This window comes from Maylandia zebra, linkage group LG9 (assembly GCF_041146795.1).
Source record: "Maylandia zebra isolate NMK-2024a linkage group LG9, Mzebra_GT3a, whole genome shotgun sequence".
In the NCBI taxonomy this organism is placed as follows: domain Eukaryota; kingdom Metazoa; phylum Chordata; class Actinopteri; order Cichliformes; family Cichlidae; genus Maylandia; species Maylandia zebra.
In genome coordinates this window covers 33,328,353-33,345,389 of record NC_135175.1, presented here as the reverse complement: position 1 = coordinate 33,345,389, position 17,037 = coordinate 33,328,353, and the positions used below count along the sequence as shown (strand labels likewise).

Here is a 17,037-nt window from a genome sequence, read left to right as displayed (position 1 = left end):
AGAGGAAATGAGCTAAACTGGGCCATCTTGTATCAGCACAGACACGAGAGGGAACAGTTTGGCTCTCTGTCCTCCACCCTGGAGCACATCGTCGGGGCCGAGTGGGATTTCCAGTGGCTAGAAGTTAAATCAGGAAAGGTTTTTGAGTTTTTACAGCGTAACACTTTGTGTTAGAATATGTGAGTCTATATCAAGATTGCTTTAAATTGTTTACCAGCATTTTCAAGTTGCATTAAAGTGAAAACTGTTATTTGTCAAGACAATTTGTAGAAAAACTCAAATGTCAAAACTGACGGAGCAGAGAGGAGATCCTGACTTTCTGCCCTGACGAAATGCCACTCGGTGTAGCTCAGCTGTTTTCTTGGCCACAGGAGACCTTATAAAACCATTTTACATGCATGTGTTAATTGGCATTTTGGCATTTTTACCTTAAAGGTCAACACTCACAAGTACAACAAACCAAGTAAAACACTCTGCCGTTAACGTCAACAAATCAGAGTCTGTTGTCTCCTCTTGCCACTTTGTCCTTTCTTTATATTCATTAGGAAGCTTTTGAGTTAACGTCAGGTGTCCTTCCTGACCTCTGACCTCCTTCTGTGCTTGTTTCGGGCGTTGGGCTCTACAGCAAACACCACGTGACAAACCTGAACCTGACAACCGCAGCACGGTCTAAAGAAACGTTTTCTAAAATCTTAAAAAAATCATTTCAGGATTTAAAAGTTCTCTCATCCAGTCGTCCAGAAATATCCGCCGTGATGCGTTTACTGACACGCTTGAGTACCAAACCAAACAAACAGAAGCTCCTGTAAACAGGTTTGAGAAGCACAGCTGGCCACGACGCAGCAGAGCAGCCTCACATCATCTGTCTGCCGTCTGATCTAATTAAGAGGCCAGATTGAGTCGGTGTGATGCTGTTACACACTTCTGCAGCAGCAGACCTCGCCGGCGGACACATTACAGCCGCCAGATTAGATTAACATAAACTGAGCGCATGTTTCCAACCTCTGCTCCAACCGGGAAATCAACTCGAGCCGTACGTGCGACTGGCTTCAGGGAAACTTCCTCGTGCATTATGAATTAAAGTGTGCCACACTTGCTGATGCTGCAGTCAGACATGACTGAGACGGTTTTTTGTAGCAAACAGAGCCTGCAATATTTTGTTGTATTGTTATATTTATGCAGCTTTAGGAAAACTAAGAAAAAGTACTGAAAATGTCTTGGCCAGATGTTCACTCTCCTCAATTTTCCCTTCACTGTGAAATTAAGCACTCTGTGTTTGTGCGTCAGTCTGCTCTTGACCTCTTGGCCACACCTCTTAATCTTTGAATTCAGCTGTTTTCAGTCCCGGTGCCGCCCGTGTATAAAGTCAAACACCTCAGCGCAGTCTGAGTTTGTGAACATTTGAATGAGCTGTTCTAACAAACTCACTGAATTCAACTGTAACTGGATGCCACTGTTGCAACAAGCTCGTTTGTGAAATATCTTCCTTCCTAAATATTGCACGATTAACTGTAAGATGTTGTTATTGCAAAGGCGAAGCACTTAGGAAGCACAACAACTGAGTAGTTTTTTGTCTTGATTATTAAGAATTTGTTACTATGTATTATATCTTACTTCACGTGGTAACAACCTTGATGCTTGACTAGCTTTGGACCAGGAAATCTGCTGATCCTGGCGCCTCTTTTATATTGTGTATAAGTAGTTTCATGGGATGCTTGATGCTTCAGTTTACAACCTAGCTTTCTCTTCTTCTATATGAAATATACTTTCTGTCTTCTGCACTGACTCCTTCACTTATTTACTTACTGAGGATTTTACCAAAGCCAAAAACTGCAGTTCCTCTACTGTCCACTTGAGGCAGTCTCCAAAAATAGATCCTAAATGTCCAACTTTACAGTAGAGACATCCTGCTAAAACAAACCCAGCTAATTTCATCCTTTCAGAACTGTGCTGGGTTAAACTCTTCCAAACATGTTTTTTACTTCAATATTTGATATAATACACGCTGCTGCGCAGTCAGTTGTAGCACCAGCTTGTTGAAGAAGTCTGTGCTCGTGTGGTGAGTGAATCGCTACGCCACGCTGTTGTCCAAAAAACATGACAAAAACAACCCCGCGGCATTTTATGTGCAGTCTTTGATGTTGCTCATAATTCATTAAGACTGAAACACATCAGTAAGCTAAAGTTTCGCTCTCAAAACTGAGTCGTTGTTCTTTTTGATTACATAACCTGGACACAAACATAACTCCATACCAACGTTCAGTCACGCATGAAACACAAATACATTCAATTGAGATACTGTCTAAAAATAGCATCATCGTCGACCTTTGCAGGGGCAGACACTGTTGAACAGAGGAAAGCTGAAATGTATTCATTAGATCGACGACACTCTGACATGTTGTTGTGGAACAAAGACCTTTGAAGCTGATGGTAGGACACGTCAGATTTTGAGAGGACGTAACCCGACTCCCCTGAAGCCTTAACAGCCCCCAACACAGACACACACACACACAGATACACAATGAATGAATTATTCTTGCCTACATATAAGTATATGTATAACAAATACACTTCAGTCTTGATTTTAAGGTCATCAAATTAACATTTTCTTCAGAATGAACAGTAAATCTGAACTGTGAAATATCACCACACCACCAGCTGATTTCACAAACACGCACGCCCACGCCGAGCTGGGACTCAGTCCTTTTGCTACCTGAGCTCAGAAAAGCAGGAAAACTCAAAATAAACCTCAGTTTCCACCAATTTTAGAGCCAAATATCCTCTGAAATCAAAGCTGTCAGCGCTGTGAGGACCCCTTCAAATGTTCAAATGCATTGGATCAATATTACAGCTCCAGCTGCAGTATTTACTTCCTTGTCTTATTTATCACCTGCTGATGAGCACATTTTTACTGCCAGGAGGATGTAAGACGACTGTTTTATGCCTCGCATGCAGAGTAACTCACAGCCAGACTGGACAGCTTCGGTCCACAGCAGTCTAAAACCGTCCCTCCAGGTTTCTCCCAGCGGACACCGTTCTGGTTCGGTCTCAGGAGTTGTCGGAGCGACTTTAGCCGACTCCTCAGTGCTCTGATGAGGCCGCCGAGAGCGCTCACGCATGCCGGCTTGGCCTCGGTGGCGGCGGCGGCGCACTGTGTCATCACAAGCTGAACTGAACCGAGGAGCCAGGAGCTGCAGCAGCGATAACTTTGGACTCAGGCGGACAAACTAGTGTGTGTCTGTGAGTCAGTGTGAGGGGATACCCGGAGGAAGAGGAGGAAAAGGAGAGGAGGAGGAGAGATCCAAATCCAGAAGGGAACTGGGATCCCCCCTCCCGTCCCACTTCTCTCCAGTCCTCAACCAACACGCAGCTGTAACCTTCCACCCAGTGTTTCCACCAGGTGTCCTGGAGATCCCCACTCCCTCACATAACTCTCCAACCCACGACTAAATACCACAAGGAAGAAAACTCCCACATCTATTTTCTCACTCAGGCGTTCAGGGAAACATCCCACGTGCAGATTTCACTTAAAAATATCAATGAGTGCGATCTTTAAAGTGTCAGCTGAACATGCTGGAGTGTAAATATTTCATTTAAGACACAGATTCATTCATCTGCATGTTTATTCCTTCTCATGCTGACTCACACAGACCAGGAAGGTTGTTGCAAATACACAAGAAGAAGAAATCTATCAGAAAGGAATAATGTTCAGGGGTTTTCCCGCAAAGATACTTCTAATAAATAGACACACACCCAAAGGCCCATTGAGAGGCTGGAAACAGCCCGAAGCTGTTAATGTGCATACTGGTGATGTTATTGAAGTGAAACAATTCAGTTTAATTATTGCCAAACTATAATAGAAGTGCTTTTAACAGCTTTTTAAAGACTGTTTTAATAAGGTTGGGTTTGTGAACAAAGTGTGACACTGACAGGAGCAAAAACTGAAGTTCAAAATCCTAATCAGGGGCACGTTTAAGCCTGACAACACTGTGGAATCTTTTCTGTACAATTTCCAGGTTAAACAACATCATTCCTTGAAAAGTTGTGCAACAGTGTGCAACTGCCTTTTAGGTATGTTTCTTCCCAAAGGAGAGGCGTGGCAGAGCTGATTCCCTGTCAGCAGCTTTGTACGCTGAATATTTTTAATGCCTGTATTTGTGTTTAGCATACCTGTATGGCTCCTTTATCTGTGACACATAAAAAAAGTTCAGATGTCATTAATTATGGCTCCTTTCTGTCACTAAGTATCTGCCTCGAGGCCTCTACAGCTGCAGATCTTCCTGCTCCAGCTCTGTTAGCCGTAGTTTGCTGCACAACATCACAATCTAATGATTACAAGTGGAACATTTTTAGATAATTAAATGTTAAATAATGCTAAAAAGCATACGTATACAGAATTTAACTACACTTTCCTTAAAAAAACAAAACAAAACAAAACTGTGTAAATGCAGGAATAAAGGCCTGGAGGCAGAACTGAGAAGAATCAGTATGTTTGAGTAACATAACCTGGTGTTTAACACGTCAGTGCATGTTACCAAAAAAATGCTTTGATCCAGATGTGTGCTGAGAAATGTGACGAGATGAAGACCTTAACAGCTGTGAATATGTGGTGGAAAGACACCTCTATGAGACAAAGGATACTTCAGCAATTTATGCTCACGTGTACTAGAAGGACAACAGTGAAACAACCCAAAAAGCAACACCTGGTTTATTCTGTAGGACTGGTTTTTTGGGTAGGGTCAGTGTCACTACTGGTAGCATGAGGTGATAGCATGCAGAGGTAACACAGGTAGTCCAACTCTTCCAGGATGGCACATCACACATCCCACACTGAAGGTTTGGTGTGTCTCCCAGGACAGTCTCACTGCTGTGAGGGGTGGGCCTGACGTCGTCTAATGGGCCTTGTGTTCACTCCATGGCACCATTGGACCTGAGCACATGTGACACACGTGAAAGGGTCTGGAGAACGAATGGAGATCGTTATGCTGCCTGTAACATTGTTCACCATGAGTGGTCTGAAGATGGGTGAGTAATGATCCGGTGAGGCACATCCACAGAGGGCCGCACAGACTTCTACAGGCCAGGCATCGGCACTTTGGAGCCTCCTTGGATCCTCTGTCCCACTGGTCTGGTGCAGTGGGTCCTGGGTTCCTCCTGGTGCACAATAACGCTCCAGGAGGATGAAATTACAGCAAAGTGGACAAACCTAAATGTTTTCACTTTGAATTCAGCCCTCTGTAGGCTGATCGCTTTCATTTCCATCAAACAATGTGGCGTCCTTTCATTCCTAACACATTACCCAGTTCATATCAGTAGAGACTGATTTCATTCCAGTTGCGATCTGTGTATGACTGTATTAGGCTGTAAACCTACAGTATCTAGTGTCTTTATTGTGCTGATACAATAGCTCGTATTCAGCCAGCGCCAATATGCACATTTTCCTCATTTTCACAACTCTGTTCATTTGTGCACAGATTCAATCGGCACACCAGTGCTGAAGGTAAACAACAAGACGCAATGATGCAGGCTTCATGGCGATTCAAGTCAGAATTATAATAATCCAGATAAAATCAGGTGCAAATGCACAAAGTGCTCGTCGGTGGTCAGAATGCGACTTACAGGATCGAGAAGTAGAAGCGGCGCAGACAAACCTAAAGTGGAACAGCTGATGCAGACAGCACACCGATACAAGCACGTCCTTTTCTATGCAACAGTCACACACAAGCTGATGGACGCACTGAGGTCAACTCGGGGTATCTTGCCCTAGACTAGAAGAACTGAGACCCCGACCTTCAGAGTCGACTCACTCGGGCTCCTGAGCCACAGTCACCCCTGCTTTAAAAGGAGGGCAACGTGTGAAAAATATAGAAAGTATTCACATTTTAGGAGTTTTCTAAAGTTCTGTGTGTCACAAATATTACTGCTCAAACATATTTTAAAAATATCTTGTATTTAGTCGTGTGGTCCGCCTCTTGCTCATGCAACAACCACACTGTGACACAGACGTGCATGCATAAAGTCAGGAGCTGACGCAGAGGCGACAGTGACGCAAATCAAACATCCACAAAACCCACAGCCAACCCGGTTCAGCTCCAGCACAGACACAATGTGGACGCTTCCCACCAAACATCCTCCACCTGTCGCAAACACCCCGCCCCCACTCGCGCAGACACAATGTGCACAATGCGAGCGTCACCCCCTGAAAGGACGGGTGACATTTCTTCGATTACCTCCACCTGTTGTCACCTCTCAGGCCCGTGCGCTCGTTTCCGCACAGACAGAAACCAGTGAGGCAAAACTCAAAGCAGACTGGGCTGAAAGCTAAAGAGTACCTGCATCAATACTAACACTCTGTCAACAGGATGCATGAACTAATAAACGTGTAGCAGCAGCAGGAAGTTCGGATACACCAACCAAACACTATGTGCCCAGCACCAACAGCAGACATGAGCAGATGGAGCTAAATAGTCAGATACTTCTGTCCAAGGATGACTAAACAAAAACCGGTGCAATCTCTTTAGTGCTTCACTATAGTAGATTTGTCTTTTATATTGTAAATCTGTGTTACAAAAGCTTTAAAATAGTGGTGGAGCAAATGATGAGCACTCCTTTAAACTGCAGGTGATGCTGAAATGATCAGAGAGGCAATAACAATGTCTACATGTGCACTTTTCCCCTGGTCTCCACCCGCTTCAGGCTATAAGTTGTTGTGATGTATCCAACGCACTGATTTGAGCTTTAAACTTGGGAAAAATGTTCAGAAAGATCAGAAACTAAATAAATCGCGTTAAAAAATCACAGGCTGGGGAGAGAGGGGTGAATGATTGAGCCTGAACTTCTGAAGGTGAATAGCATCATGTCAGAAGTCTTTTAAGCCATTTTTAATCACAAAAATAAAAGTTTTCACCAGTGGTAGGCTAAATATATACATAAGCTGGTCTAACAATTGTAGCCTGTGTCAAAATAATGACTCACAAACACAAAACTCCCCGATGATCAGACCCAAGCGGCGGGAAGGAAGGAAAGCGGGGATGCAATGCACATTTGAAAGTTTCGGCTCTGTTTGTTTAAGAAATAACTGAATGAGGCTTTTGGACAATTTCACATGACTGATCACACGAACGATCAGCCAGACACATTTTTGTCACAGACGTGAAACTGGTTCAGTTTTCCCACGACACCGATACTCAAAGCTGATGACATTTAAAGAAATTGTGCTGAACAAAAACAGATTTTTGCTTTCGACTGCGCCACTTTGAGCAGCTTTGGTTGCAGTTTCTCAGCTCTGAAAATTTCACCTGCTTATTTACTTACTTAACAAGTTATGAAAAGATAAAAATTGCACATTTTTGATCAGCCTGTGCAGTTCAAGGGCCTGAAACTTCATTCATAATAGTATGAAGGTTGCACTGCTTCAAGGTTCAAGGTTCAAGGTTCTTTATTTGTCACATGCATAGTTATACAAGTATAACACACAGTGAAATGTAGCCTGACACGCTCCTCGACATGTGCAAAAATTGGGGGGGGGGGGTAGAGGAAGAACATCATATATATATATATATATATATATATATATATATATATATACACATATAGTATATACACTGGGTGAATGTGCAGTAGTAGCAGCAAGCAGGTGAATTCTGTACATTAATATGAATAGACATCTGACTATTTTACAGGATAGACAATATAAACATATTTAAAGTTAAAGGAATTGAAATGTACATTGTGCCTTGGTTTAGAGTGTCTGGAAGAGTCCTGTCTCAGTCAATTATAGATGATGTGAGAGGGCGGGTGTGTGTGTTTAGGGCACGGATGGCTTGGGGATAGAAGCTCCTCTTGAGTCTCTCTGTCCTTGCCCGGATGATGCGGAACCTTCTACCAGATTGCAGAAGTTGGAACAGTTTGTTGCCAGGATGGGACGGGTCCTTCAGTATCTGCGCTGCTCTAGTCCGGCATCTCCTGGTGTAGGTGTCCTGAAGCGGGGGGAGAGCAATCCTGCAGCAGCGTTCTGCTGTACGGATCACTCTCTGGAGAGCTTTTTGGTCCTTCACACAGCTGTTCCCAAACCACGATGTCATGTTCTGTGTGAGGATGCTCTCCACAGCGCCTGTATAGAAAATCCTGAGGATCTTTGGAGAGACCCTGAACTTCCTCAGTTGTCGTAGGTGATACAGGCGCTGCCTAGCCTTTTTGGTCTGGACCTGAATGTGGGCAGACCATGTCAGGTCTGAGGAGATGTGGACACCAAGATACTTGAAGGACTGCACCCTCTCCACTGGAGCTCCATTGATGATAATGGGCTTGTAGTCTCTGTGCTGACCCCTTCTGAAGTCCACCACCAGCTCCTTGGTCTTGCTGACGTTCAGCTGGAGGTGGTTGTCCTGGCACCACGATGCCAGATTCTTCACTTCATCCATGTAGGCTGCCTCATCGTTGTTGGAGATGGCACCCAACACCACTGTGTCGTCAGCAAACTTCACAATGGTGTTGGAGCCATGGGTGGCCACACAGTCTGAAGTGTAGAGGGAGTAGAGCAGTGGCGAGAGGACACATCCCTGAGGTGCTCCTGTGTTGATGGTGATGCTGTTGGAGAAGCACCTGCCCACCCTCACCACCTGAGTTCTGCCAGTGAGGAAGTCCAACACCCATGCACACAGACGGCTGTTAAGTCCCAGATCCCTCAGCTTTGTGAACAGTCTGCAGGGCACTATTGTGTTAAACGCTGAACTGTAATCAACAAACAGCATTCTCACATAGTTACCCTGTTTCTTGTCCACGTGGCTGAGAGTGGTGTGTAGGACGTGGGCGATGGCATCCTCTGTGGATCCGATAAATCAAAGCTACTGCAGAGGAAATGAACCATTCTGATGGGGTCGGGGAAACATTTCCCAGCTTTAGCTGATTTAATGGGAAAAACTTCATATATGTCAACAATGTTTTACCTTAACTTCTATTAGTAGGTCCCCGTTTCTCAGTTTCACAAGCACGCGGGTTATTTTAGGCGCCTTTTGTCAACTTTTTATTTACATGCACTGCAGAGTTTGGCCTGGAAAAGGAGCTGGAAATCTTGGCTGTGTCTGAGTTTACTTTAACGGCGGATAGCGAGTGTCAGACAGCAAGAGGAAATGAGAGGAAACATTTCCAGCGTCACATGCATATCCCTTATTAACTGCGCTAATAAAAATAGATGCAAGTGGGACTCGAGTAATAATGCCAACCAGGCTGTTGTTATGTATTCCTTGTGTGTGTGTGTGTGTGTGTGTGTGTGTGTGTGTGTGTGTGTGTGTGTGTGTGTGTGTGTGTGTGTGTGTGTGTGTGTGAAGCTGCTTTAAATTCCTGTTGAACTAAAGCTTTTTCCACTGTTGCTCTCAGCGTGAGTAGCAGTGGGTAAAAGCATCAGCTAAACGCCTCAAATGTCAAAGTAGACGTATGTGTGTGTGTGTGTGTGTGTGTGTGTGTGTGTGTGTGTGTGTGTGTGTGTGTGTGTGTAAAGCCTCTCTCCATGGCAGCAGCTATCATGGATTGAGCGAGCGGGATTCCATTCCAGACAATCTGTGCCCTCTAAGCCCGTTACGCAATCAAATTAACAGGCCGGATGTCCACCGCGCACACACACAAGCACACAAAGAGACACACACATTTGGGATTTGTCAGGTTAGAGGCATCAAGTGCATTTCCGTCGGCCTTGCATCGAGTGACACACACGGACACACAGAGGCTCAGATCTGAGAGGCACCTGTCAAAGAGATCAAAGCGCGGCTTCAGCAGAAAAGCAGAAACGTTTAATGCAATCAAACGCTGCCTTTTAAAGCTCTGCCTGCGCGAGAGCTGAATATGAGACTTTATGAGCTTTGCAGTAAGTTTGGGGACGGCTGCACGAGGACAGCGACAGCCACCCGCAGGAGATCTGAAAGAAAAGAGCTCCACCTACAGAAACAGAAAACCCAGAGCAGGATGCCACGGTGTGGGACTCAGAGGGACAGCAGGACGCCACGGTGTGGGACTCAGAGGGACAGCAGGACGCCACGGTGTGGGACTCAGAGGGACAGCAGGACAACGCTTTCTATTAAAGTTTGAATCTGTGCGTTTAATCATGAAGCCAGTTTATTAACAGAGTTCAAGGACCAAAACATTAAAATGACTCTAACCTGTTGGGAGTGACCAACTGCAGATGATCTGCTGTCATGTAATGACTTGGACCATCAATGTTTTTCTGTTTAAAGGGGGCCTGTTATTCTATTGCATTAGAGTAGCTTTGCATGAATTAGAGCTCAAAATAATCCTTGTTTATCTTATACTTTGCAGAACTTCAGTCCATCCTATCCAACCTGTTCGTGTCTGAAGTAAACCTTTCTTCTGATTGGCTGTCCCTAGAAAAAAGAAGCTTTGACTGTCCTTACCATATAAGGACAGACACTCCCACTGAGGAGCCACAAGGGGAAAACCCATCTGAAGCACACACACACACTGACCTCATTATGAGCACTGATCACTGGAACAATAAAGTTCAAACCGAGCGTGTCAGAGGTCAGAGGAGATTGGGCGAGCTGCTTCGAGCTGACAGGAAGGTCTGACAGTAACTGAAATATCCACCCATTACAACCAAAGCGTGCAGAAGAGCGTCTCTGAACAGAGCACACATCCAACTTTGAAAAAGATGAGCTACAGCAGCAGAAGACCACATCAGGCCACTCCTGTCACCTAAGAACAGGAAACTGAGGTATCGGTGGTTCAGGCTGCTGCTGCTGGTGTAATGCGTCGGGATATTTTCTTGGCAGTAATGTTTAAACACCACAGCCCACCTGAGCACGTTACAAAGCTGAAATCACCTCAAACTGCTTTTGTGAACGTGAAGAATTCAGAAGAGCTCAGAATTCAACCCTTACTGTAAACTTGTAACCCTATGACGATGGTGTGCTGTACACAATATGAGCTTTACAGTATAATACTGTTATTTTAGTGTAATCTCCATAAATAACTCGGAATTTAACATTTAGAAATGAGCGATTAGAGCTTATAAACTTAAATTCTCTTGAATTTTTGCCTTTGCTAAAGAAAGAAATACTGTATTCCACTGTATCCAATGTACTTTTCATTTCACCAAGAATTTATCTTATTTTATGGTGGTAGTGTGGGTGAAAAGGGACAAATCTGAAAGCAGAAAGCAACAAGAGAAAAAAAAGAAACATAAATGCTTAATCTGCGAGACGGCAATCAAAAAAAAGAAAAAAGAAAAAGACAGGAGTAAGAAATGAGAGAGGGAGGGTAAAAGATGGAGGAGAGAGGCGGATATGATCTGCAGCAGAGGCCGAACTCTATAGTAGAGCGAGAGCATTAAGAATAGATGAGGAGGAGCTGAGGGAGGACATCATCATTAATTCAAGAGCTGGCAAGACAAGATCCTCAATCACGGCTCCGCACATCAGACGCGCTCGGGCTCAGATTTTCATTCTGTTGGTAACTGATCTACCGAGAAGCACGCGGAGAGAGAGGCGGCTGGGAGGACGTGATTCTGGAGGCTGAGATGATGTAGAGCACAGCAACTCTCCTCACGGGCTCATCAGTCACAATATCCTTTGTAAAGTGAAAGGTAATGAAAGAGAAAAGTCCACCACGCGTCCCGAGGTGCTGTTTTCACACGTGCACCACAGCCTTTCTAGACATTACTCATCAAAGACTCAGTGGTCACAATGTGCCGGTACAGGTGCCTGAAGTCACAGAAAACAGGTCGTCACACAAAATACAAGACTCAAATGGACAAACATCTTTCCACTGTTGATAGCGTTTAATGGCTTCTGGCGTTATAATGAGTTACATTTAAAAAAGTCCGGCCGGTCAGGCACTGGGTGTCTCTGTTTTGTTTTGGCTGTGGTAAGCTTTGTCCTGCAGGAGCTGATTGGAGGGTGATTATCTGGATAAGCGGAGCTCGTGCAAAAGCTCTGACCTTCCTGCAGCCTCCTGTCTCCGACAGGCCCTGCGACTTCCTCCTGTCCTCCACGCACGCCGTCAGCCGCGCAAACAGCCGATAAATGCGCACTCTTTTAACTTAATTATGTTTTTGTAAATACATCGCTGTTTCCTACGCTGCCCGCGCACGTCGTCTTCAGTCATTGTCACAAGTTTTCCGTGTTTTTTCCTTCTGTCATCTTCTCTTAAAAACACGGGGATGAAACACTAAAACTAAACTTAAAAAACAAAAAACAAACAAAAAATGTAAAAATTTAGAAGAAAGAAAAGTTTTCAACTGTGGTATGACTGACTATCTGACACATATTGATCCATTTGCCTATAAATTCTGACCGCTCGCTAAACAAAAATCAATCAGACGAAACCCTAATTAACGAAGCTCGTCAACACGGGGCGAGAGACACTGAGTGACAGTGGGATGGACGCAGAGAGAGAGATGTGGACAAAGGAAGGGGGACAGCTCGCAGACAGAAAACTTTGTCGCCATGCCAACCATGTTACCATGGTGATATGTCCATACGACACACACACACCTCGCTGTGATCTGTTGGACAGCAGACCCACTGTCTGTGCACTCGTCCGTCCTCCTTTCATTCGGTCGCTCTCCCCTCTCATTAGAGGAAATCAAAGCGCTTCATCTGATGCCAACAAACACACACACACACACACACACACTGCAGTACAGCAAACACTGGTGAATTACTTTTTCCTTCCATGTGAGAGCCTCATCGCTCACATAAATCCTGCAGTCAGAGATAAATACTCATCAATAATCAATCAAAGCAGCCGGCAAGTGTTACGACTCAGTTTCAGCTGTTCGGCTCACATCCATCCACGTCTGGTCGCTAATTACACACCACTAAATCGCTCATTGTTGGTGCGGCCGGCCGCACAGTCCAGCACTGTTCAGGCTCTGAGGCTGACATATTCAGCCAACAGAGGAAAACCTAAAGAGCATCACAAAAGCTTAGCATTGTGTTACTGACCCGCTGGGGTTTGCATTCACCCGTTCACTTTTATTTTATGCGCTTTAAGCTGCAGCCTCGAGGAGCCGGGATCAAACGGCGGATCTCCACCTCCTGAGCCACATCTGCCGAGAGCACATCGCTCATGTCTGAATAACTTTACTCGAACTTTAAGTCAAAATATGCAGAGTTAAGATGAGTCATGAAAGGAAACGGCAGAAATAGCTGACGCTTCGTTACAGCGAGAATATGCTTTTCTGCTGCCAAAGCAAAGCTGCACGTTTGCTCACAACCCCGCACTAAACCTGACACACACACACACACACACACACACACACACACACACACACACAGACTTCAAAAGCAATGCAAACACACCGAGACTACGAGGACACCAAAGACACGGTGAATCACGAGAAATGTAACAAACGCAGACAGCCAGCTAACGACAATCTGTACCAACAGTCTGTGTGTCTGCATGGTGTATGTGTGTGTGTGTGTGTACCTGGTACTGCCTGCTTCTAACGTTAAATAAAAGTGTCTTCATCCCGCTTGTCTCCTGTCACCACGCTGCCGCTCAAACTCACTAACTGGACAAACTTGTTACAGCACACAGCACTGATGGACACACACACACACTCCCTCTCTCTCTCACACACACACACAGACAGAGGAAGGCCTTCCAGCTGTTCGTCCTGGTGATTAAAGCATGTCCTGTCATTGTTTCCCTGGTAACATCTGCACAGGAAGGCACACATCTGTCCTTGGAGCACCCCGCCCCAACAAACTTTACATCAGCGCCCTCAGAGTCTGCGTCTGTCTGCAGCGTCATGTGATAAATACTGTTTGTATTACAGTGTGATTTCCCACAGGTCACTGAACGCATCGTCTGAATACATCTAAAATGATGAAGCTGGAAACCTCTGCAGAGTCCAAAATATTAGAAAGGAAAGGAGGGAAGGAAACAGAGGAAAGGAGGGCAAATGACAGGAGAGGCCAGGAGGACAAGAACAGGAATAAAAGAGGAAGTGAGGAAAGGAAACAGACCAGAGCCAAGGATATAAGAAAAGGAAATAGAAGAGATTAAGAAAAGACAAAGAAAAAATGAAATAAAAGACGAGACAGGAGAGAAATTAAAAAGGAAAGAGGAGAGGAAATGAGAAATGATGAGGTGAAATTAACGAGGAGATAAAAAAGGAAAGTACCTATAAAGGTGAAGAGGACAAAGGAACGATAAAGAGATGATGAAACAAGAAAAACTGACTGGAAAGGAGCAGTAAGAAAAGGAAGCAAGGAAAGGACATGACAGAAGAGAGGACACGAGGAAAGGAAATAAGAGAGAAAGGACAAGCAGAAGAGGAGTTTGTTTAAAATAAAACATAACAAGGAAAGGAAAGAAAAGCAGACGGCATTTGTGATTCTGAGAGCAGGAAGTGTGTGACATGAAATTCCACAGGAAGAGGATGATGATGATGAAGGCTCAGAGGGGGAGGAAGAGGAGGAGGCGGGTAGCTTTGAGTCTCTGTGTCAAATTCCAGCTAGGGTCAGTCAGACATCTGAGAGCATCTTCCTCTCGTCCACCTCCTCCTCTCCTCCTCAGTAATATTAATAAAACAATAAATGAATAAAAACAACCTCCTCTTCCTCGCTCATCATCCAAATCCCCCTCAGATATTTCCGCATGAGCCACAGAGACCTTTTTTACGTGGTTAAATGATCACAGATGGGAGGTTTTTTAGCTTTTGTCTTAAAAAATATTTGTTTTTTACTTATTTTAGTCGATATTTTGCTTAAACATTGTCACTAATATTAGCTTTGTTTTACATCCAAAGCACGAGTGAAATATAATAAATATACAACATTATGAGCTGTTTCCACGAGTGAGAATCCCAACACTGCTCGTTGTACGACGTTATAACCTGAGGTTTTCTGGGTGAAATTACCTCTCACAGATAAAGCGTCTAATCAGGAACCTGCAGACTGAACAATAACTGGCTGCAGGCCCTTTCATCACTGCGTGTGCTGCGTCGCCACTCATCACCGACAACAACAACAACAACAACAGGAAGCTGATTTTAAATTAAAGAAAGCAATCAGCACGCAGACTTATCGGCCCGTCATCGCGGCAATCTGCTGTCCTATTTTTGTGTCCACTGAATTTCTAAAGGAAGAAAATGAAAAACAATCAAGCAAAACGAAAACTGTTTCCTGAAGGAAACGATGCTCGGGGCGGATTCTGCTTCACAATAACTGTGAAATTAAACTTACACGTTTCTAATGTGTTTCATTTGCTACTTTGAAGAACCCGTCCATAAAAACAACCAGCAATCAGACACAGGTGTGACAGTGTTCAGGGGGGAGGAGCTAAAACAGCACCACCCCTCAGTGTGAGACAAAGGAGGATTACTTTGAACTGCAGCTCGTGCTAAGCTTCTGTAATAGTCCAGGAATAAAAACATCACTTTGCATGTTTTTAAGTCAGGACGGACATTTTTTCCTGAGAGACTAACAAATGAATCAAAACAATAACTGATAGTTTAACAGGTAATGATCGACCCTACAGGCTGTTTTCCTCACTTATAAAATAAATAGCAAGGTCAAAGCATGTAGAGTCATTGATACACTGCTAGGTTGACAGAGAGTGAAGGTCAAAGGTCACAAGGCCAGGTTTTGTGTGTGTGTGTGCGCGTGTGTGTGTGTGTGTGGTTTGTTTGAGTGTGATAAATCTGTTCCTGGAGAGAGCGAGTAACCACTGCGCTCAGGAAAAGCGGCGCCGCGTTGCACAGATTACATCACCACCCTGTGACCTCACAATGGCTAGACCCACAATGCCTCGTTCACAAAACACACACACACACACAGACACACACGCACACACACACGAGTGACCCTGCCTATTACCACAAAGGAATTCACAGAGTGATCCCGACAGAAACTAAACAGAGAGAAAAAGCTTCCCCTCTTCTTCCTTATTATCCACCTCTTCACTTTAATATACACACACACACACACACACACACACGTTTCCTCCCTCGCTTTATAACTCTTCCTATCAATCAATATCTCCTCTCTCTCTCGCGCTTTCTGTATCCATCAATATCCACTTTAGCCAGCGTGGGAGGGGCAGAGGTTTCCATTTTAGGTGTTCAGACCCGCAACACACACACACACACACACACACACACACACACACACTTCCTGCCTCCCTCCCAAATGCATGCACACTCACAGTGATGACCACAGATGAGAACAAATAGCCTCTAAGTGCTGAACCCAAACACATAAATAGATTTCAGAGAAGAACAAACAGCCCCAAATCTGAGGACAACTTTCCAGTCTAGACAATACACACACACACACAGACACAGAGACACACACATACACACTCAAAAACACAGTGTCTGTTGTTTTTGTTGCAGGTCTGAAGGTTGTGACCGTCTAAATTGTAATTGGATGAGCTGTTTCCAAAGAATGTTGTCTCATACACACAACACATGGACACACAAACACCTGAGCGCCCTCAGTAAAATGCCTTGTGTGTGTGTGTGTGTGTGTGTGTGTGTGTGTGTGTGTGTGTGTGTGTGTGGGCGTTTAAAAGACGCCAGAGAAAGTCAGTCCAGATGGCCAGAGAAGATTAAACACCATCTGCCATGAGCGCTTCGTACACAGTCAACACACACACACACACACACACACACACACACACACACACACACCACTGAGGATGATTTATAGAATCTGAAACATGACTTCTCTAATAAGGAGATTCATCACATTTTTTACACTTGTGGTAAAGACCTCGTTCTCAGGGAATAATGAATAATTCACTCCTCCTCCGGCGATCCGTCAGGAGAAACGGGTCGGAAAGAGGAAATAAAGCTCCACATGTTATGTCGGGATTCGTTAGCTGCAGCACCTGAGCATTCAGCGGCAACTTCAGACCGCATTAACCTGCACGTAACAATGCAGAGACTGTACACAAAAGATGGCAGATGAACGTCTGCCATTGTGTTGTTTGGAAGCTGTCCTTTTTGGTTACCATGACGACCGAGCTGATTTATTTCTAAGTGTCTCTGATGATGAAGTAGTGACACGAACG

The 17,037-nt window shown here is 44.5% G+C and overlaps 1 protein-coding gene across 4 annotated transcripts in view; it reads right to left on the bottom strand.

Moving 5' to 3' along the window:
* Positions 1 to 17,037, bottom strand: part of rps6ka3b (ribosomal protein S6 kinase, polypeptide 3b) — a 67,660-nt gene that overhangs the window by 24,853 nt on the left and 25,770 nt on the right. Inside the window, exon 1 of one of the 4 annotated variants that reach the window (XM_012915788.4) lies at positions 13,444 to 13,555. The exons of the other annotated variants lie outside the window; for them this stretch is intronic. Coding sequence (XP_012771242.1) covers positions 13,444 to 13,485 — 42 coding nt within the window. The 5' untranslated portion in view covers positions 13,486 to 13,555. Of the gene's footprint in view, positions 1 to 13,443; positions 13,556 to 17,037 lie in introns of those variants that run through there. 4 annotated transcript variants of the gene reach the window in all.